Raw genomic sequence first — 23,449 nt, 5'->3', positions numbered from 1 at the left:
GGTGAGGTTTCCTGGGTATTGGGGTCACGTGGAGAAATGCTGGGTGTCTCGGTCAGGTGAGGTTTCCTGGGTATTGGGGTCATGTGGAGACATGCTGGGTGTCACGGTCAGGTGAGGTTTCCTGGGTATTGGGGTAATGCGGAGAAATGCTGGGTGTCTCGGTCAGATGAGGTTTCCTGGGTATTGGGGTCATGTGGAGACATGCTGGGTGTCACGGTCAGGTGAGGTTTCCTGGGTATTGGGGTCACGTGGAGACATGCTGGGTGTCTCGGTCAGGTGAGGTTTCCTGGGTACTGGGGTCACGTGGAGACATGCTGGGTGTCTCGGTCAGGTGAGGTTTCCTGGGTACTGGGGTCACGTGGAGACATGCTTGGTCAGGTGAGGTTTCCTGGGTATTGGGGTCACGTGGAGACATGCTGGGTGTCTCGGTCAGGTGAGGTTTTGGGATCATGTGAGGTTTCCTGGATATTGGGGGTCACATGGAGAAACACTGGGTGTCAGGTGAGGTTTCCTGGGTATTGGGGTCATGTGGAGACATGCTGGGTGTCACGGTCAGGTGAGGTTTTGGGGTCATGTGAGGTTTCCTGGATATTGGGGTCACATGGAGAAACACTGGGTGTCAGGTGAGGTTTCCTGGGTATTGGGGTCATGTGGAGACATGCTGGGTGTCACTGTCAGGTGAGGTTTCCTGGGCATTGGGGTCATGCTGGGTGTCTCGGTCAGGTGTTTCCTGGGTATTGGGGTCATGTGGAGACATGCTGGGTGTCTCGGTCAGGTGAGGTTTCCTGGGTATTGGGGTCATGTGGAGACATGCTGGGTGTCTCGGTCAGGTGAGGTTTCCTGGGTATTGGGGTCATGTGGAGACATGCTGGGTGTCATGGTCAGGTGAGGTCTCCTGGGTATTGGGGTCATGTGGAGACATACTGGGTCAGGTGAGGTCTCCTGGGTATTGGGGTCATGTGGAGACATACTGGGTCAGGTGAGGTCTCCTGGGTATTGGGGTCATGTGGAGACATGCTGGGTGTCATGGTCAGGTGAGGTTTCCTGGGTATTGGGGTCATGTGGAGACATACTGGGTCAGGTGAGGTCTCCTGGGTATTGGGGTCATGTGGAGACATGCTGGGTGTCATGGTCAGGTGAGGTTTCCTGGGTATTGGGGTCATGTGGAGACATGCTGGGTCAGGTGAGGTTTCCTGGGCTTTGGGGTCATGTGGGGACATGCTGGGTGTCTCGGTCAGGTGAGCGTGGAAATATTCTAGGTGTCACGGGTCATGTGGGGTGTGTTGGGTGGAGAAGCACCGAAACCTTGGCACGTGTGGGAGTTCGTGTAACAGGTCAGACCAGGAAAACATGAATGAGGAATATTGTATATATAGGTGCAGGCGGGGGCTGGGAAACACTCAACACAAGTTCAAGTGAGAACAGCAAAGAGTCACCTGTGATCACCTCCAGTCCCATCTCATAGTGTATGCAGAAGAATATCAACTCTGCCCCCTACTGGCATCGCCAGCCAGTGCAGAGACCAAGGGGGCGGAGCTCTGACCCTAAATCCAAGAATGTCTCCCTTCCCCTAAAGGTGGTCATAGACACATGGAGGTGGTCGTCATGCTGGCGAGATCTGAGCAGCGGTTGGCATGTCTATCAGCCAGAGGGGTCCTAAACTCCAGGAATGTGGAACGACGTGACTGTTTGTTGTGTATCGAGTGACGACTTTTCTTCCTGTGGTGGAACTTTTTGTTCGGTGGATTTCTGATACAAAATGTTTCTTTTTGCAGAAATTAGAAACTGCCAAAAAGTCTCTGGAGGGAGATCTGAGCTTCAAGGACGACCAGATCAGAGAATACGAGACCATCCTGGCCTCCCTGAGGGAGAAGAACCGCCTGCAGCAGGTACCGCCAACCCCTTATAGGACATGAGGATGGCATGTGATTGGACAATCCTGTGTGATAGGACACTGAATGGCACCTAATGATAGGGCACCATGTGTGATTGGACAGCCCCATCTGATGGGTACCATGTGATTGGACAGCACCATGTGATAGGAGACCATGTGACTGGACAGCCCCATGTGATAGGAGACCATGTGATTGGACAGCCCCATGTGATAGGAGACCATGTGACTGGACAGCCCCATGTGATAGGAGACCATGTGACTGGACAGCCCCATGTGATAGGAGACCATGTGACTGGACAGCTCCATGTGATAGGAGACCATGTGACTGGACAGCCCCATGTGATAGGAGACCATGTGACTGGACAGCCCCATGTGATAGGGCAATGTTTGATTGGACACTGTGTGATTGGACCACACCATCCGAAGGGGCATTATGTGATAGGGTACTGTTTGATTGGACAACCCCCTGTGATTGGACACTGTGTGATTGGACAGCACCATCTGATGAGCTCCATGTGATAGGACAGCCCCATGTGATAGGACAGCCCCATGTGATAGGACCCCATGGGATTGGACGACAGCATGTGATAGGACAGCCCCATGTGATTAGATGCCAGGTGATTGGACACCACGTGACTGGACAGCCCCATGTGATAGGACACAGTGTGATTGGGCAGCCCATGTGATAGGATGCCAAATGATTGGACAGCCCCATATGATGGGGCACCATGTGATTGGACAGCACCACTTGATAGGAAACTGTGTAATTGGACAGCACCATCTAACAGGGCATGTGATAGGACAGCCCCATGTGATAAGAGACCCCCATGTGATAGGACAGCCCCATGTGATAAGAGACCCCCATGTGATTGGACAGCCCGATGTGATAGGAAGCCATATGATTGGACAGCCCCATGTGATAGGACACTGTGTGATTGGACAGCACCATTTGATAGGACACTGTGTGATTGGACAGCACCATTTGATAGGACACTGTGTGATTGGACAGCACCATTTGATAGGACACTGTGTGATTGGACAGTGCCATTTGATAGGACACTGTGTGATTGGACAGTGCCATTTGATAGGACACTGTGTGATTGGACAGTGCCATTTAAGGAAGTATTGAACCCTCTGGGCCTTTTAGTTTAGCACACTGAACACAGTAAAATAAACATTCCCTAATACACTGTTAAAATTCTCATCCCAGCACTTGCAGTTTACAGCTTTCAGTGCTGCCACCTTCTGCTCTCTCAGTGCTGCTTTCCTGAATTTCTGGTCCTAACAGCAAGTATTAACAGTGGACAGTGCAGTCTCCAGTCATTCTGTAGAAGGGAGGGGGAGAAGGAGAGAGGAGTAGGTGGTGCTTTGCCATCCTATGACTATGGGATTGTGTGTTTCTATTGATGCACACAGTGTAGGAGACACAGCTCTAGTCCCTGCATGCAAGGATGGCTCCATAGGGGGCTGCAAGAGAAAGGAGCCACCCTAACCTGGGGCAGTGATCATGGCACCAGAATAAACTGGACCCTATACAAGGATATTAGATGAATAAGCTGCATGCGCGGTAAGTGGTTACATCAGCTGCTGAAAGTTCTGGACGATTAATATCAATTTATTGCCACCAGTCCATTCTGGGTGTCCCCCAGCACCCGGCCAAAGTCACCTTGTTGCCCAAAGTATGGGGAAATGACTTTAAAAAGCCCCAATGAAGGGGGGGTGCGCTTGGCCTCCGACACGCTTGGAGAGACTTCCTCTCTGTTCCCATTTTGGTCTCTCCCCAGCGGGACACAGACCTACAAATAAAATCTTTACATTATGGCCATAGTTCTACAGAGCCTTGAAAAAGTCTTCACACCCCCTGATCTTTTCCATATCTTGTCATGTGACAACCAGAACCATCAATGTATTTATTGGGATTGGATGTGATGGACCGACACAAAGCGGCACATAATTGTGAAGTGGAAGAAAAATGAGAAATGGTTTCCAACATTTGAGACCAATAAATCTGTAAAAACGTGTCGGCATTTGTATTCGGCCCCCTTTACTCTGATACCCCTAACTAAAATCTAGTGGAACCAATTGCCTTCAGAAGTCACCTGATTAGTAAACAGAGTCCCCCTGTGTGTCATGTGATCTCAGTATACATCCAGCTGTTCTGTGAAGCCCTCAGAGGTTTGTTAGAGAACATTAGTGAACAAACAGCATCATGAAGGCCAAGGAACACACCAGACAGGTCAGGGATAAAGTTGTGGAGAAGTTTAAAACAGGGTTAGGTTATAAAAAAAATCTCCCAAGCTTTGCCCATCTCACAGAGCACTGTGTTCAATCCATCATCCGAAAATGGGAAGAGTACGGCACAACTGCCAACCTACCAAGACATGGCCGTCCACCTAAACTGACAAGCCGGGCAAGGAGAGCATTCATCAGAGAAGCAGCCAAGAGGCTCATGGGAACTGTGGAGGAGCTGCAGAGATCACAGCTCAGGGGGGGGAATCTGTCCTCAGGACAACTATTAGTCGTCACTCCACAAATCTGGCCTTCATGGAAGAGTGACAAGAAGAAGCCATTGTTGGAAGAAAGCCATAAGAAGTCCCGTCTGCAGGTTGTGAGAAGCCATGTGGGGGACACAGCAAACGTGTGGAAGAAGGGGCTCTGCTCAGAGGAGACCAAAATGGGACTTTTTGGCCTCAAAGCAAAACGCTATGTGTGGGGAAAACTAACACTGCCCATCCCCCTGAACACACCATCCCCACTGTGAACCATGGTGGTGGCAGCATCATGTGGTGAGGATGTGTTTCTTCAGCAGGGACAGGGAAGCTGGTCAAAGTTGATGGGAAGATGGATGGAGCCAAATACAGGGCAATCTTAGGAGAAAACCTGTTGGAGTCTGCAGAAGACTTGAGACCGGGGCGGAGGTTCCCCTTCCAGCAGGACAACGACCCGAAACATCCAGCCAGACCTACAATGGAATGGTTCCGATCAAAGCATCTTCATGTGTTAGAATGGCCTAGTCACAGTCCAGACCCAAATCCAATGGAGGATCTGTGGCCAGACCTGAAAATTGCTGTTCCCAGACGCCCTCCATCCAATCTGACAGCTTGAGGGATTCTGCAAAGAAGAACGGGCAGAAATGTCCCTCTCTAGATGTGCAAAGAGACATCCCCAAAAAGACTTGCAGCTGGAATGGCAGCCAAAGGGGGTCCTGCAAAGTATTGACTCCGGGGGGCCGAATACAAATGTCCCCCACACTTTTCACAGATTTATTGTCACAAATGTTGGAAACCATTTCTCATTTTCCTTCCACTTCACAATTATGTGCCACTTTGTGTCGGCCTATCACATCCAATCCCGATAGATACATTGTAACATGACAACATGGGGGGGGGATACATTGTAACATGACAACATGGGGGGGGGGATACATTGTAACATGACAACATGGAGGTGGGGATACATTGTGACAAGACAACATGGAGGGGAGGATACATTGTAACATAACAACATGGGGGGGATACATTGTAACATGACAACATGGGGGGGGGGATACATTGTAATATGACAACATGGGGGGTACATTGTAACATGACAACACGGGGGGGGGATACATTGTAACATGACAACATGGGGGGGGGATACATTGTAACATGACAACATGGGGGGGGTACATTGTAACATGACAACGGGGGGGGGGGATACATTGTAACATGACCAAATGGGGGGCATTTCGGGGGGGGGAATACATTGTAACATGACAACATGGGGGGGGGGATACATTGTAACATGACCAAATGGGGGGCATTTCGGGGGGGGGAATACATTGTAACATGACAACATGGGGGTGACATGACATTTCATGTTGTGTGAAAAATTTTCCAAGGCACTGTACTGGCCTCTGTCTGGGGAAGTAGAGAGGTGACCCCAGCTCCCAGGGACACCCCCCCCTATAATCCAGGCTCCCCGGGACACCCCCCTATAATCCCGGCTCCCAGGAACACCCCCCACCCCCCTATAATCCCGGGACACCCCTCCTATAATCCCGGCTCCCAGGAACACCCCCCACCCCCCTATAATCCCAGCTCCCCGGGACACCCCCCCCATAATCCCGGCTCCCAGGAACACCCCCCACCCCCCTATAATCCTGGCTCCCAGGGACTCCCCCCACCCCCCTATAATCCCGGCTCCCAGGGACTCCCCCCACCCCCCTATAATCCCGGCTCCCAGGAACACCCCCCACCCCCCTATAATCCCGGGACACCCCCCCTATAATCACGGCTCCCAGGAACACCCCCCACCCCCCTATAATCCCGGCTCCCAGGAACACCCCCCACCCCCCTATAATCCCGGCTCCCAGGGACTCCCCCCACCCCCTTATAATCCCGGCTCCCAGGGACTCCCCCCACCCCCCTATAATCCCGGCTCCCAGGGACTCCCCCCCACCCCCCTATAATCCCGGCTCCCAGGGACTCCCCCCACCCCCCTATAATCCCGGCTCTCTTGTCCCCCCAGCAAGAATTGAAGGACAGTCAGATGAAGCAGCGCGGATTGGACGAGACGATCTCCTCCCTGCGCAACGCTGACAGCGACAGAGAATACCGACTGAAGGAGCTGGAGTACGCCAAGAACGCCATGCAGCAGGAGAACAAGAATCTGCGGGTCCAGGTAAGACCTCCGGGGGGCGGACATGATTGTGGGCGTTGCTGATCTCAGATGTTGGAGGAGACCTGAGTGTTGTTGTTACCTGCAGCATTGTGTCTCCTCCGGATTGGAGTCTTCACTGTCACTTCATCCACTTAAAGCTGGAGGGCCGCCAGTTGACACCTCTACTCTAAGCTGCTCTCCTAAATTTCACCCACATAACTCCTCCCCCTCTCTTCATCCCCATAACATGAAGGGGGGAGGAGTCATCAGAACATTTATTTTCACACTTCCTGTCTTGGGGTGACAACACTCACCCATTGCACATGTTGAGAAGCAGCGTTGTCACTCTAAGCCACAGGTGTCAAACTGGCGGCCCCAGCTTTTTGCGAAACTACAAGTCCCATGAGGCATTGCATGACTGACAGTTACAAGCATGGCTCCCAAAGGCAGAGGCATGATGGGACTTGTAGTTTCGCAACAGCTGGAGGGCCGCCAGTTTGACACCCCTGTGGCTCTCCTAAATTTCACCTACATAACACCTCCCCCTCTCTTCATCCCCATAATATGAAGGGGGGAGGAGTCATCAGCACATTTATTTTCACACTTCCTGTCCTGGGGTGACAACACTCACCCACTGCACTATATTGAGAAACAGCGTTGTCACTCTAAGCTGCTCTCCTAAATTTCACCTACATAGCCCCTCCCCCTCTCTTCATCCCCATAACATGAAGGGGGGGGGGGGGGGTCATCAGCACATGGATTTTCACTTTTCCTCTAAGTGAGGAGATATAAAGGGGTTCATTTTTTAAAGCATTTCTGCATCCTGGCTGAATTTCCCCCGTAATTTTCCTAATAGAGCAATTCCTATAGAATCAGCAAGTCGGCTCCATCTAGTGACCGAAATGCGGTATATTTTCTCATTGAGGAATTTCAGAAAGCTGCGCCGCATTTTGGCCACTAGGTGGAGCTGGCTCTATAGGAATGAGTCTATTAGAAGAAATACGGGGAAATTTCAGGCAGCTGGAGGGAATGTTTTATCAGTAGACCCCTTTATATCTCTGATTGGACAACATGTGATAGGGCAGACCCGTGTGATAGGGCACCACATCATTGGAATGACTCTATTAGAAGAAATACGGGGGAATTTGGGTCGCCTCGCAACAAATGTTCGACGTTCGGTCCACGAATGTTTTATAAACGGGCCCCAAAGTGTCTCTAAGTGTTTACACGCTTTGCTTCTCCCGACATGCGAACTGCTGCGAGTCCAGGGCGTCCTCTTCTGTATATTTGTGCAGCACTTGTCGCTGTCATTGGCGCGGCCGCTGTTTGATGCGTCTTTGTTTCTGCGCAGGTCACCGAAACCGTCTCCAACCCCATGCTGCAGTCCAAGACGGATGAGGTGACCCGACATTACAAGGAGATGATCGAGAACCTCCGGGAGGAGAAGGACAAGGAGGTCCGCTCCCTGCGGGTAAGGCTGACAATGGGGGACCGGCTGACCTTTTTCCTGCGAGAAGCAGATTTCTAAACCTGTTGATGTGACGTTTGCTTCAGTCTCAGGTCTCCAAGTTCCAGCACGACGTGACGGTGAAGCAAGGCAGCAGCAGCGACCTGCAGATGAAGCTCCTGGAGCTGACGTCCTCGCTGGAGGAGAGAGACTCGCTGATCAAGAGGCAGCAGGAGGTGAGCACCAATCACAGAGCGCTCATCACAGAGCGCCCATCACAGAGCGCCCATCACAGAGCGCCCATCACAGAGCGCCCATCACAGAGCGCCCATCACAGAGCGCCAATCACAGAGCGCCCATCACAGAGCGCCCATCACAGAGCACTCATCACAGAGCACCCATCACAGAGCGCCAATCACAGAGCGCCAATCACAGAGCGCCCATCACAGAGCGCCCATCACAGAGCGCCCATCACAGAGCGCCCATCACAGAGCGCCCATCACAGAGCGCCCATCACAGAGCGCCCATCACAGAGCGCCCATCACAGAGCGCCCATCACAGAGCGCCCATCACAGAGCGCCCATCACAGAGCGCCAACCACAGAGCGCCAACCACAGAGCGCCAATCACAGAGCGCCAATCACAGAGCGCTCATCACAGAGCGCTCATCACAGAGCGCCAATCACAGAGCGCTCATCACAGAGCGCCCATCACAGAGCGCCCATCACAGAGCGCCCATCACAGAGCGTTCATCACAGAGCGCCAATCACAGAGCGCCCATCACAGAGCGCCAATCACAGAGCGCCCATCACAGAGCGCCCATCACAGAGCGCCAATCACAGAGCGCCAATCACAGAGCGCCCATCACAGAGCGCCCATCACAGAGCGCCAATCACAGAGCGCCCATCACAGAGCGCCCATCACAGAGCGCCCATCACAGAGCGCCCATCACAGAACGCCCATCACAGAGCGCCCATCACAGAGCGCCCATCACAGAGCGCCCATCACAGAGCGCCCATCACAGAGCGCCAATCACAGAGCGCCCATACACCGGAACTTCTGTCTTCTCATCAAATGTCATATTCATGGGATAGATTGCTGACCGTTTATATTCGATACAATGTTTCAGATGTTTTAGCTGCTGTATAATATATATGTGTATCTATCTATATATACACACAGCGAAGGAAATGTGTATTTGCTCCCCCCTGATGGTGAATGTTCGCCCCTCACACAGAAACGATCGGTCTAACAATGGAATGTTGGCCCCTCACACAGAAATGATCGGTCTAACAATGGAATGTTCGCCTCTCACACAGAAACGATCGGTCTAACAATGGAATGTTCGCCCCTCACACAGAAATGATCGGTCTAACAATGGAATGTTCTCCCCTCACACAGAAATGATCGGTCTAACAATGGAATGTTCGCCCCTCACACAAAAATGATCGGTCTAACAATGGAATGTTCGCCCCTCACACAGAAATGATCGGTCTAACAATGGAATGTTCTCCCCTCACACAGAAACGATCGGTCTAACAATGGAATGTTCGGTGTAACACTGAGAGACAGAATACAACAACAAATTCAGCAGAAATGCGTCTAACAAATGATGACGGATCTGCATGTTCATGAGGGAAAGAAGGATTTGATCCCCTTCACAAAACATGACTTAGTACTTGGTGGCCAATCCCTTGTTGGCAATCACAGAGGTCAGACGTTTCCTGGAGTTGGCCCCCAGGTTCGCACACATCTCAGGAGGGATTTTGGCCCACTCCTCTTGGCAGATCCTCTCCAAGTCATTAAGGTTTGGTGGCTGACGTTCGGCAACTCGAACTTTCAGCTCCCTCCACAGATTTTCAGTCGGATGAAGGTCTGGAGACTGGCTAGGCCACTCCAGGACCTTAATGTGCTTCTTCTTGAGCCGCTCCTTTGTTGCCTTGGCCGTGTGTTTTGGGTCATTGTCATGCTGGAACACCCATCCACCACCCATTTTCAATGCCCTGGCTGAGGAAAGAAAGTTCTCACCCAAGATTTGAGGGTACATTGCCCCGTCCATCGTCCCTTTGATGTGGTGCAGTTGTCCTGTCCCCTTAGCAGAAAAACACCCCCAAAGCAGAATGTTTCCACCACGTTTCACAGTTGGGATGGTGTTCTTGAGGTCATAGGCAGCATTCCTCCTCCTCCAAACACGGCGAGTTGAGTTGATGCCAAAGAGCTGGATTTTGGTCTCATCTGACCACAACACTTCCCACCAGTCCTCCTCTGCATCATTCAGATGTTCAGTGGCAGACTTCAGACGGGCTGGACATGGGCTTTCTTGAGCAGAGGGACCGTGCGGGCACTGCAGGATTTCAGTCCTTGTCGGCGTAGTGTGTTACCAATTGTTTTCTTGGTGACTGTGGTCCCAGCTGCCTGGAGATCATTGACACTCCACGAGGTGAGATCTTGCATGGTGCACCAGACCTAGGGAGACTGACACTTGTTTTGTGTTTCTTCCATTTGTGAATGATTGCACCAACTGTTGTCACCTTCTCACCAAGCTGCTTGGCCATAGTTTGGTAGCCCAGTCCAGCCTTGTGTAGGTCTACCATCTTGTCCCTGACATCCTTGGACAGCTCTTTGGTCTTTGCCATGGTGGAGAGTTTGGAATCTGATGGTTTGATGGCTCCTGTGGACAGGTGTCTTTTATACAGGTAACACAATGAGATTAGCAGCACTCCCTTTAAGAGACTGCTTCTAATCTCAGCTTGTTACCTGTATGAGAGACACCTGGGAGCCAGAAATCCTGCTGAATGATAGGGGATCAAATCCTTCTTTCCCTCATGAACATGCAGATCCGTCATCATTTGTTAGACGCATTTCTGCTGAATTTGTTGTTGTATTCTGTCTCTCAGTGTTACACCGAACATTCCATTGTTAGACCGATCGTTTCTGTGTGAGGGGCGAACATTCCATTGTTAGACCGATCATTTCTGTGTGAGGGGCGAACATTCCATTGTTAGACCGATCGTTTCTGTGTGAGGGGCGAACATTCAGCATCAGAGGGGAGCAAATACACATTTCCTTCACTGTGTGTGCTGTTATTGAATTTTGATCTGATTTATATTTGGTCAGAATAGGATTTATTATATAGTTTAACTTAAAGCTCAACTCAAGACAAAACTTGTCAACATCTCTACAAAGATGTTTATATAAAACCTTTTCATTGTATACTCTATTTCAGGGGTCTCTAAACAAAGGGCCAGTTCACTGTCCTTCAAACTTTAGGGGGGCTGGACTGTGACCAGCAGGAGAAGAAACTGTCCTGGTTTCAGTGGGAGGAATAGTGCCCCATCATTGGTGTCGGTGGGAGGAATAGTGCCCCATCATTGGTGTCGGTGGGAGGAATGGTGCCCCATCATTGGTGTCGGTGGGAGGAATAGTGCCCCATCATTGGTGTCTGTGAAAGGAATAGTGCCCCATCATTGGTGTCTGTGAAAGGAATAGTGCTCCATCATTGGTGTCAGTGGGAGGAATAGTGCCCCATCATTGGTGTCGGCGGGAGGAATAGTGCCCCATCATTGGTGACGGCGGGAGAAATAGTGCCCCATCATTGGTGTCGGCGGGAGGAATAGTGCCCCATCATTGGTGTCGGCGGGAGGAATAGTGCCCCATCATTGGTGTCGGCGGGAGGAATAGTGCCCCATCATTGGTGTCGGCGGGAGGAATAGTGTCCCATCATTGGTGTCGGCGGGAGGAATAGTGCCCCATCATTGGTGTCGGCGGGAGGAATAGTGCCCCATCATTGGTGTCGGCGGGAGGAATAGTGCCCCATCATTGGTGTCGGCGGGAGGAATAGTGCCCCATCATTGGTGTCAGTGGGAGGAATAGTGCCCCATCATTGGTGTCAGTGGGAGGAATAGTGCCCCATCATTGGTGTCGGCGGGAGGAATAGTGCCCCATCATTGGTGTCAGCGGGAGGAATAGTGTCTCCATTGGGGAGATTTACCCTCACTTCCTTATCTGGTGATACCTCATCCAACCCATCACCATCAAAGGAGGAGAAATCTCCCCAGCTGGGGTACAGAGACCCCTCCCCCACGCTGCCCAGGACACCGGCCTGGAGTTTTACTTAACTAAAAACGTATTTGAAAAAAACAGAGCATGGCTCTTTACATTCCGTGTTTCCTGCAGGAACTTCTTCGGTTGCGCACACAGAGAGAGTCGAAGAACGTCACCCAGGAAGTCATCACAAGGAAGTAAGTAGAGCGCTATGACCATCATCCAGATGACTACAACTCCCAGCATTCCCTCCATCCCCACCCCCCCATTCCAGAACCTCATTGTATCCAAATACATCTGTCCACACCAACAAACTGCAACCCAACTCCAGGCAAAATAATCATAATGGGCACAGCAGGTGTACAGACCCGGGAACTCAGCACAGGGATGGTGGGAACCCCTCATAATGGGCACAGTGGGTGTACAGACCCGGAACTCAGCACAGGGATGGTGGGAACCCCTCATAATGGGCACAGTGGGTGTACAGACCCGGAACTCAGCACAGGGATGGTGGGAAGCCCTCATAATGGGCACAGTTGGTGTACAGACACGGGAACTCGGCACAGGGATGGTGGGATCTGAGAGGTGACCTTTGACCTGTCTATGTTGAAGGTTCCTGTTCTAGATGGCACATAGCCCAAATGTACAATTTGCTTACAACGTGCGATGGTTAAAAAACCCCCCCCCAAAAAAACACCTAAACAGAATCCCCTGGACTTCACTCCTATTACTGTCCCTGGCTAGGAAGGGTGGGCTGTAGAGGAAGGAGGCTTCTCCATGTCCTGCAAGGGTGGGCTGTAGTGAAAGGAGGGCTTCTCCGCGTCCCGCGAGGGTGGGCTGTAGAGGAAGGAGGGCTTCTCCGCGTCCCGCGAGGGTGGGCTGTAGAGGAAGGAGGGCTTCTCCGCGTCCCGCGAGGGTGGGCTGTAGAGGAAGGAGGACTTCGCCACGTCCCGCGAGGGTGGGCTGTAGAGGAAGGTGGACTTCTCCGCGTTCCGCGAGGGTGGGCTGTAGAGGAAGGTGGACTTCTCCGCGTCCCGCGAGGGTGGGCTGTAGTGAAAGGAGGGCCTCTCCGCGTCCCACGAGGGTGGGCTGTAGAGGAAGGAGGGCTTCTCCGCGTTCCGCGAGGGTTGGCTGTAGAGGAAGGAGGACTTCTCCGCGTCCCGCGAGGGTGGGCTGTAAATGAATGAGGATTTCTCCGCGTCCCGCGAGGGTGGGCTGTAGAGGAAGGAGGACTTCGCCGCGTCCCGCGAGGGTGGGCTGTAGAGGAAGGAGGAATTCTCCGCGTCCCGCGAGGGTGGGCTGTAGAGGAAGGAGGACATCTCCGAGTCCCGCGAGGGTGGGCTATAGAGGAAGGAGGACATCTCCGCGTCCCGCGAGGGTGGGCTGTAGAGGAAGGAGGACTTCGCCGCGTCCCGCGAGGGTGGGCTGTAGAGGAAGGAGGAATTCTCCGCGTCCCGCGAGGGTGGGCTGTAGAGGAAGGAGGGCCTCTCCGCGTCCCGTGAGGGTGGGCTGTAGAGGAAGGAGGACTTCTCCGTGTCCTTCAAAGTCCTTTTAGTCCTGAAATAACATTTTGTGAATTTGTAACGACAGATACAGCACCCAGTACCCCATCCTGAGGCTGCTGAACGACTACAAAGACACCAACCCGGGGATGACGACATCGCAGACATTCGTGCTGGAGCGAAGATCAGACAGCTGGAAACAGGTAAGAACAATGAGATGTATTCCATGTGATGGACCAGCGAGGGCCATTTGTGGCTCCCAAGTCCCTTATTATTCTCATTGGGAAATATTGAGGTGGCCATCTTGGACATTCATCAGCCTTTGGGCAATTGTTCCATCAACTCAACAAAGGTGAAAAGAATTCATATTTCCTGCAGACAGACCAACAATCCACACTTCTTCCAGACTGGGGAAACGATGTCATAATAAACGACAGTCGTTGTCAGATCCGCCCCCTCTGTTTCTCCTGGTGACCATCATCACGGGGACGGAAATTGAGGGGAAATCTAAAATGTTACAATTGTCCCCAGAACTGGAGGTGGTGGAAAATTATTCGGTGGGGATGCTCTGGTGACAAACCAAACCCAATGTGTTGACTATACATATACTTTGTGAAGACTGATGATGCCCATCAAATCCCCTCCCCCCTTCCTCACAAGTCTTACAGGTTTGGTCCAGAGGAGAATGAGAACAAGAACCCCTCCCCCACTGTGGTACAGTCAACTCTGTTCCCTGGATCAGAAGATTTCTTTTTTTTACCTTTTAGTAATTACACAGGTCTGCAAAAAAATTTTTTTCAAGAGCTGTTTTGGTTATTCCACGTAATCTTTATGTTTTTTGGTTCTCTGAATCCGAAAATGACCTCCATTTTGTCATAGGACATCACTTTCCTGACAATTTAGGCAACTATGTTAAATAAGGCAATACCTCAAAATAAATGGAAATAGACATAAAATTAAAGTTTTATTACAATTTTTTCACGAAAATCCTTTTTTGAACTGAAATGATCTCACCTACACACACGAACCTCGATTCTTCTTCCCTGTGAGGCTCCTCTTGGTGCATTTACGCTTGTGAGTAGCATCTGGAATGTCTCTCTGAAGCCTCCAACAGTCGTCTGCCATCATTGGAATGCTCCATTTTCCCTGGTATCTCCTTTCCATCTCTTGAATGTCTTGGTGGAATCGTTCTCCTTGTTCCTCACTCACAGCTCCCAAATTTTCAGGTGGGACTGGAGTCAATGCACTTTCAAACTCATCAGGCAACCTAAAGCTTGAAATGCTTTCAGCATTCGTCCGACGATCTTTTTGTAGTGAGGATCTTTGTTATTGCCTAAAAATTTCTGCACGACTTCTGTAAATGCAATCCACCCTTCTTTGTGAGGATCCGTCGTGGTATTGTGAGGATCCGTCATGGTATTGTGAGGATCCGTCTTGGTATTGTGAGGATCCGTCGTGGTATTGTGAGGATCCGTCGTGGTATTGTGAGGATCCGTCGTGGTATTGTGAGGATCCGTCGTGGTATTGTGAGGATCCGTCTTGGTATTGTGAGGATCCGTCTTGGTATTGTGAGGATCCGTCTTGGTATTGTGAGGATCCGTCGTGGTATTGTGAGGATCCGTCGTGGTATTGTGAGGATCCGTCTTGGTATTGTGAGGATCCGTCTTGGTATTGTGAGGATCCGTCGTGGTATTGTGAGGATCCGTCGTGGTATTGTGAGGATCCGTCGTGGTATTGTGAGGATCCGTCGTGGTATTGTGAGGATCCTTCGTGGTATTGTGAGGATCCGTCGTGGTATTGTGAGGATCCGTCGTGGTATTGTGAGGATCCTTCGTGGTATTGTGAGGATCAGTCGTGTTTTTGTGAGGATCAGTCGTGGTACTGTGAGGATCCGTCGTGGTACTGTGAGGATCCTTCGTGGTACTGTGAGGATCCGTCGTGGTATTGTGAGGATCCGTCGTGGTATTGTGAGGATCCGTCGTGGTATTGTGAGGATCCGTCGTGGTATTGTGAGGATCCGTCAAGGTATTGACAAACTCTTGGTCAACTAGAATCCTTCTAATGTCTGGTCCGACAAACACACCTTCCTTCAATTTTGCCTCCGACAGGCCTGGAAACTTGCTGACCAATTATTTGAAGCATTCTCCATCTCTTGGAAGTGATTTTACGAATTGCTTCATCAATCCCAATTTTATGTGGAGAGGTGGTCGAGAAACTTTGGTACCTTCCCATAAAGCTCTTCTGAGGACATTTTTTTCACAGACTGTTAGCACCCTCGGCTGCCAACTCTTCTTGGTCCAGGTAACTATGTTAAATAAGGCAATACCTCAAAATAAATAGAAATAGACTTATAAAATTAAAGTTTTATTACAATTTTTTCATGAAAATCCTTTTTTGAACTGAAATGATCTCACCTACACACACGGACCTCGATTCTTCTTCCCTGTGAGGCTCCTCTTGGTGCATTTACGCTTGTGAGTAGCATCTGGAATGTCTCTCTGAAGCCTCCAACAGTCGTCTGCCATCATTGGAATGCTCCATTTTCCCTGGTATCTCCTTTCCATCTCTTGAATGTCTTGGTGGAATCGTTCTCCTTGTTCCTCACTCACAGCTCCCAAATTTTCAGGTGGGACTGGAGGAAATGCACTTTCAAACTCATCAGGCAACCTAAAGCTTGAAATGCTTTCAGCATTCGTCCGACGATCTTTTTGTAGTGAGGATCTTTGTTATTGCCTAAAAATTTCTGCACGACTTCTGTAAATGCAATCCACCCTTCTTTGTGAGGATCCGTCATGGTATTGTGAGGATCCGTCATGGTATTGTGAGGATCCGTCATGGTATTGTGAGGATCCGTCATGGTATTGTGAGGATCCTTCATGGTATTGTGAGGATCCTTCATGGTATTGTGAGGATCCATCATGGTATTGTGAGGATCCTTCATGGTATTGTGAGGATCCTTCATGGTATTGACAAACTCTTGGTCAACTAGAATCCTTCTAATGTCTGGTCCGACGAACACACCTTCCTTCAATTCTGCCTCCGACAGGCCTGGAAACTTGGTGACCAAGTATTGGAAGCATTCTCCATCCCTTGGAAGTGATTTTACGAATTCCTTCATCAATCCCAATTTTATGTGGAGAGGTGGTAGAAGAACTTTATGGGAAGGTACCAAAGTTTCTCGGAGGACATTTTTTTTCACCGACTGTTAGCACCCTCGGCTGCCAACTCTTCTTGGTCCAGTGATTTTGTCGGTCTCGACTGTCCCATAGACACAGAAAACGAGGGTATTTGGTATCCCACCCACTGGACTCTTCAGGAAAGATTACTGTATTTTTCGCCGTATAAGACGCACTTTTTCTTCCCCAAAACTGGGGGGAAAATGTCAGTGCGTCTTATAGAGCGAATATGGAGCGGCAGGTCCGGTGTTTCCACCGCGGCCGTGTCAGAATACCGGGCCGGCCGCTCAGCTCTGCAGCAGGACCTTACCTGTTCCTCTATCCAGCGGCATGCTGTCTTCCCGGCTTCTGTAGTGTGGGCATGACAGCCGGGTGCCAAGTGCGCATGCGCAAGAAGCGGTGCTTTTTGTGAATGGTAAGGCGGTACCTGGGACACATGACAGATCCCAGAAGCCGGCGGACCAATCACAAAGCGCAAGTGCTTCTTGCTCATGCGCACTGGGCACCCGGCTGTCATGCCGAGCGCCATTACAGAAGCCGGGAAGACAGCGCGCCGCTGGATCGAGGAACAGGTAAGATCAAACAAAAACTCTGCGGAAGTAAGATCGGGTACCTGTCAAATTCAGGTACCCACTCCCCCCCCCAAAGGTCAGCAGTCATCTCCTGTACTGTCCGCAGTCTCTGGTCATCCCTGTACTGTGTCCGCAGTCTCTGGTCATCTCCTGTACTGTGTCCGCAGTCTCTGGTCATCTCCTGTACCGTGTCCGCAGTCTCTGGTCATCTCCTGTACCGTGTCCGCAGTCTCTGGTCATCTCCTGTACCGTGTCCGCAGTCTCTGGTCATCTCCTGTACCGTGTCCGCAGTCTCTGGTCATCTCCTGTACCGTGTCCGCAGTCTCTGATCATCTCCTGTACCGTGTCCGCAGTCTCTGGTCATCTCCTGTACCGTGTCCGCAGTCTCTGGTCATCTCCTGTACCGTGTCCGCAGTCTCTGGTCATCTCCTGTACCGTGTCCGCAGTCTCTGGTCATCTCCTGTACCGTGTCCGCAGTCTCTGGTCATCTCCTGTACCGTGTCCGCAGTCTCTGGTCATCTCCTGTACCGTGTCCGCAGTCTCTGGTCATCTCCTGTACTGTCCGCAGTCTCTGGTCATCCCTGTGCTGTGTCCGCAGTCTCTGGTCATCCCCTGTACTGTGTCTGCAGTCTCTGGTCATCTCCTGTACTGTCTGCAGTCTCTGGTCATCCCTGTACTGTGTCCGCAGTCTCTGGTCATCTCCTGTACTGTCTGCAGTCTCTGGTCATCTCCTGTACTGTGTCTGCAGTCTCTGGTCATCTCCTGTACTGTGTCTGCAGTCTCTGGTCATCTCCTGTACTGTGTCTGCAGTCTCTGGTCATCTCCTGTACTGTGTCTGCAGTCTCTGGTCATCTCCTGTACTGTGTCTGCAGTCTCTGGTCATCTCCTGTACTGTGTCTGCAGTCTCTGGTCATCTCCTGTACTGTGTCTGCAGTCTCTGGTCATCTCCTGTACTGTGTCTGCAGTCTCTGGTCATCTCCTGTACTGTGTCTGCAGTCTCTGGTCATCTCCTGTACTGTGTCTGCAGTCTCTGGTCATCTCCTGTACTGTCTGCAGTCTCTGGTCATCCCTGTACTGTGTCCGCAGTCTCTGGTCATCTCCTGTACTGTGTCCGCAGTCTCTGGTCATCCCTGTACTGTGTCCGCAGTCTCTGGTCATCTCCTGTACTGTCCGCAGTCTCTGGTCATCTCCTGTACTGTGTCCGCAGTCTCTGGTCATCTCCTGTACTGTGTCCGCAGTCTCTGGTCATCTCCTGTACTGTGTCCGCAGTCTCTGGTCATCTCCTGTACTGTGTCCGCAGTCTCTGGTCATCTCCTGTACTGTGTCCGCAGTCTCTGGTCATCTCCTGTACTGTGTCTGCAGTCTCTGGTCATCTCCTGTACTGTGTCCGCAGTCTCTGGTCATCTCCTGTACTGTGTCCGCAGTCTCTGGTCATCTCCTGTACTGTGTCCGCAGTCTCTGGTCATCTCCTGTACTGTGTCCGCAGTCTCTGGTCATCTCCTGTACCGTGTCCGCAGTCTCTGGTCATCTCCTGTACCGTGTCCGCAGTCTCTGGTCATCTCCTGTACCGTGTCCGCAGTCTCTGGTCATCTCCTGTACTGTGTCTGCAGTCTCTGGTCATCCCTGTACTATGTCTGCAGTCTCTGGTCATCTCCTGTACTGTGTCTGCAGTCTCTGGTCATCTCCTGTACTGTGTCCGCAGTCTCTGGTCATCTCCTGTACTATGTCTGCAGTCCATTAGTTCAGAATTTTTTTTTCCTGTTTTCTGCCTCTAAAACCTAGGTGTGTCTTATGGTCAGGTGCGTCTTATACAGCGAAAAATACGGTAACCCCTTCTACTATTAGAAGCCCAGACTCAGGGCTGAGGCTTCCACATACAGCATGCTGCCGAGTATCCCAGTAGTCAGACACGTCACTCAGAGCAGCACTTGTATTCACCCCCTTTGCAGGGGGGGGAGGGGCAGAGATTGTTTACCCGCAAATAACAACGAAGGGCCAGAAGAGAACTAGGGAAATGAGGAAATAGAATTTTTTTTCCCTAAAACTTGCTCAGCTTATGTATATATTGCTGACCATCAGATTTACAGAGCTATATTTTTTTTTTTTACATAACTCAGACAACCCCTTTAAGGTTTTTTTTGGCATTTTATATCTTAAATGCACTTATGTGAATGAATTCATAGTAATTTGGACTTTAAATTTATCAAATTTTTTTAAAATTTTTGGTATTTTTTTTTATATTATGGGTTTTTAACCAAATTTAAAGACAATGTTGCATTTTGTGGCAAATCTTGATGTCTAGGATTTTTTTTTCAATATTTTATTTGCTTTCAGGACACCAAAATACATGGAAATGAGATGAAAATAATCAAACAGACTTTTAGTCGCAGACCTGTGTTGGGTTACCTTTGTTACTTACTTTATTTGGCCGAATGGTTGTAGACGCCACCTGACCACCACACCTGAATCGCCCCATTTTAAAGCCGTGGCCATTAATATGGAGTTGCGCTTCCTTTGTGGTCATCACATCTTCCAATCTTCCGGGAAGGATTTCAAAATCAGGTGACCTGCCGACTTTAGTTACGATTTGCAAGACATCTGACGCACATCTATGCCAATCGCAACAAAAGTAGCGCATGGATTACTTTTGCAATCAGCGCCGCTCCCACCGCACCGATATGACCGCTCTAACAGCGGACAATAGGGTGCGACTTGGCCAGGGGCGGACTGATCATTCGAGCACTCGGGCACTGCCCGAGGGCCCGGGGTCAGTAGGGGGCCCCATGAAATGCCCCTGGTACCTTTTTTTTTTTATAGGCTTTTTTGGAGTGCTTTGAGTGTTGGCAAGGGACACAGGGGCCCCATGATCCCCTATTGCCTGGGGGCCCCATGAGTTATCAGTCTGCCCCTGGACTTTGCAAATCGCATGCCAAGTCGCACGCCATGTGACCGGGGTGTAACTCCGTTTCCATTTTGTGGCCTAAAATAATTTTCGATCCTTTTTTCTTTTAGGAGTGAACGATCCTGAGCGGGAACAGAACGGTGACCGGGAAACGTCGTTCGTGATTTAGTCTGATTGTTAAAACGTCCAATTTGTCAGTGTTGGCGGTCCAGTCTGTGTAACGGCACACGCATGTACGCACGCACGCACACACAGCAGATAAAAGCTGGGGCTGATTGCGCATTGGAGGCTGGATTGGGGATTTAAATGGTGTTTGGATGTAGATTTGGTGACTTTGTAGGGAGAGTCTGTGTGCAAACCAGCCAACGTGAGTCCTTAGGCGGCACTCCAGGTCCCTCTGGAGTAGGGAGGAAATTGGGCCAGGAAACGGGTGGACGGGTAGCGGGGGGAGGTAATTGGGCCAGGAAACGGGTGGACGGGTAGCGGGGGGAGGTAATTGGTCCAGGAAACGGGTGGACAGGTAGCGGGGGAGGTAATTGGGCCAGGAAACGGGTGGACGGGTAGCGGGGGGAGGTAATTGGGCCAGGAAACGGGTGGACGGGTAGCGGGGGAGGTAATTGGGCCAGAACAAGGGTGGACGGGTTGCGGGGGAGGTAATTGGGCCAGGAAACGGGTGGACGGGTTGCGGGGGAGGTAAGTGAGCCAGGAAACGGGTGGGCGGGTAGCGGGGGAGGTAATTGGGCCAGGAAACGGGTGGGCGGGTAGCGCGGGAGGTAATTGGGCCAGGAAACGGGTGGGCGGGTAGCGGGGGAGGTAATTGGGCCAGGAAACGGGTGGACGGGTTGCGGGGGAGGCAGTTGGGCCAGGAACGGGGTGGACGGGTTGCGGGGGAGGCAATTGGGGCAGGAATTGGGTGGACGGGTTGCGGGGGGAGGTGATTGGGGCAGAAAACGGGTGGACGGATTGCGGGGGGAGGTAATTGGGCCAGAAAAAGGGTGGACGGGTTGCGGAGGAGGCATTTGGGACAGAAAATGGGTAGAGGGGTAGCAAGGGAGGTAGCTGGGCCAGGAAAGGGGTGGACGGGAAGCGGGGGAGGTATTTGGGCAGAAAAGGGGTGGACGGGTTGTGGGGGAGGTAGCTGGGCCAGGAAACGGGTAGCGGGGGAGGTAATTGGGCCAGAAAATGGGTGGACGCGTAGCGGGGGAGGTAGCTGGGCCAGGAAATGGGTATCAGGGGAGGTAGTCGGGCCAGGAAACGGGCGGGGGAGGCAGTCCGGCCAGGAAACGGGCGGACGGGCAGCGGGGGAGGTAATTGGGGCAGGAAACTGGTGGTGGGGATGTTATTGGGGGATAAAACGGGTAGATGAGTAGCGGGGTCATTATTAGGAGACAGATCTTTTCCAGCACCAGTCAAGCCACGGTTGCGCCTCTCTGTGTGCGTGCGTCTGTGTGTGCGTGCGTCTGTGTGTGCGCACATGTGTAGTCGGCCATCAATACATGGACTGGAGCCGACACTGACAAATGGATGACACTTTGTATTATATTCTGTGTTTTCCCCTCTGTACACGTTTTATGAGCCATTTTGCTGTCTGTTTTGTAGCAATCCTGCTTCCCGGCAGAGCCCGGTCCCTGATCTGCCCCAGAGGGGATTACCCGCCTGGAGACCTCGGACCGGGCCTGCTGGGCCGGGGGGGCCTGGACCGGCTTAGGGTCTCTTACTGTGTATATTAGACTGGGGATGGATTTATTTGATGTTCTGCCTGTTGGATGAGGTTTTCATGTATCATTAAGCTGCTCTACACATGGAGAAGGAGATACATTCACACAGATGGGGGCCCCGGGGAAGGTGCACAGCAGTACGGACTGTCAGAGGAGGACCGCTACTCATCACAGGTCCCAAATATACAGCACTGTCATTATTTTTTATTTTTTTTTAGATTTTAGAACAGAGCAATCTTTTATCAATAAAAAGTCCTCCGTGAGCTCTGGTTTGCGACTTTGCCTAGGCTAAGGTGATGTCATCAGTCTGCTGCAGGCAAGAGGAAGCATTTTCTTTGTCTCCCCTCCCCCAGTGATCGGACTGTACATTGTTACTTTTTAGAAAGTGAAGCATTTTCTCTGTCTCCCCTCCCCCAGTGATCAGGCTGTACATTGTAACTTTGTAGAAGGAGGAGGAAGCGTTTCCTCAGTCTCCCCTCCCCAGTGATCAGACTGTACATTGTAACTTTGTAGAAGGAGGAGGAAGCGTTTCCTCAAAGTTACAATGTACAGTCTGATCACTGGGGAGGGGAGACTGAGGAAACGCTTCCTCCTCCTTCTACAGTCTCCCCTCCCCCAGTGATCAGACTGTACATTGTAACTTTGTAGAAGGAGGAGGAAGTGTTTCCTCAGTCTCCCCCACCCCCCCCAGTGATCAGACTGTACATTGTACCTTTGTAACAAGTCACAAAGTGAGAGGCTGCAGCAGATCTGTGTCAAGCATTTGTGAACACAGCCAAGAATTGCACAGGCACTAGGATTTCCATGCTTGTGTCCTCCCCGAGCCGGCATCTCACTCCAGGAAGTAGATGGCGACCCTGGATGATGCCTGAACAGAGATGGCGCCATCCTTCTGGGGAGGAGAGCAGATAAAGGCAGTACTGTGATCTCTGTGGGAGGTGATGAGTACCTGGGAGGGTGACGCTGACATATTACTTGGCACCTGACATGAGAATATATCGGATGGCATGGCCCGCTAGGACTAGCCCATTCTCTTCCTTTCAGTAGGGGTGTATATTTCCCATAAACTGCTGTATTTTTGTAGGTTATTACTAATGTTTAATGGCTTTGTGGAATAAAAACTATTCTAAAACAAAGACTGGGTGTCATTGCTGAGGACAGAGAATAAAATCAAGGCGTAAAAACCTCACTTGAATTTAGATCGTCAGCTCCAGGGGTCATTGTCTTGGGGATATTAAACGGCATGTTTTTGGTGTGTGGGAGGAAACCCACGCAGGCACAGGGAGAACATGCAAACTCCAGGCAGGTGGTGCCGTGGTTGGGATGCGAACCAACAACCTGAGTGCTACCAGGGGGAAGTGCCAAACATTTAGCCGCTGTGTTGCCCACTGTGCCCTGCCCGTGAATGCCTGGGCATGGAGGGCCTGACGTAACTCCCAAGTCAAAGAATCTTTGTTCTTCCTTAATATTCATTGATATTTCCAAACTTCTAGATGGGGGGGGGAACAAAAAACAAACCAACAACTATGACATCCTGCCCCCTCGTTCTCCCAA

General features: G+C 51.1%; 1 protein-coding gene across 24 annotated transcripts in view; it reads left to right on the top strand.

Moving 5' to 3' along the window:
* Positions 1-23,031, top strand: part of POF1B (POF1B actin binding protein) — a 114,240-nt gene extending 91,209 nt beyond the window's left edge. For 11 of the 24 annotated variants that reach the window (XM_089664118.1, XM_089664126.1, XM_089664124.1 and 8 more), the window contains 7 exons: positions 1,776-1,889; positions 6,404-6,556; positions 7,887-8,006; positions 8,090-8,218; positions 12,158-12,222; positions 13,616-13,730; positions 20,288-20,678. In XM_089664118.1, the coding sequence (XP_089520244.1) occupies positions 1,776-1,889; positions 6,404-6,556; positions 7,887-8,006; positions 8,090-8,218; positions 12,158-12,222; positions 13,616-13,730; positions 20,288-20,293 (702 nt within the window). In that variant the 3' untranslated portion in view covers positions 20,294-20,678. The other 13 variants (XM_089664125.1, XM_089664127.1, XM_089664123.1 and 10 more) reach the window with 3 other exon arrangements.
* Positions 23,032-23,449: the final 418 nt, after the last annotated feature.

The sequence above is a fragment of the Staurois parvus genome, unplaced genomic scaffold, assembly GCF_062004578.1.
Source record: "Staurois parvus isolate SC_StPar_1 unplaced genomic scaffold, SC_StPar_1.0 ptg001841l, whole genome shotgun sequence".
Classification (NCBI taxonomy): domain Eukaryota; kingdom Metazoa; phylum Chordata; class Amphibia; order Anura; family Ranidae; genus Staurois; species Staurois parvus.
This window is presented reverse-complemented; position numbering and strand designations above follow the sequence as displayed.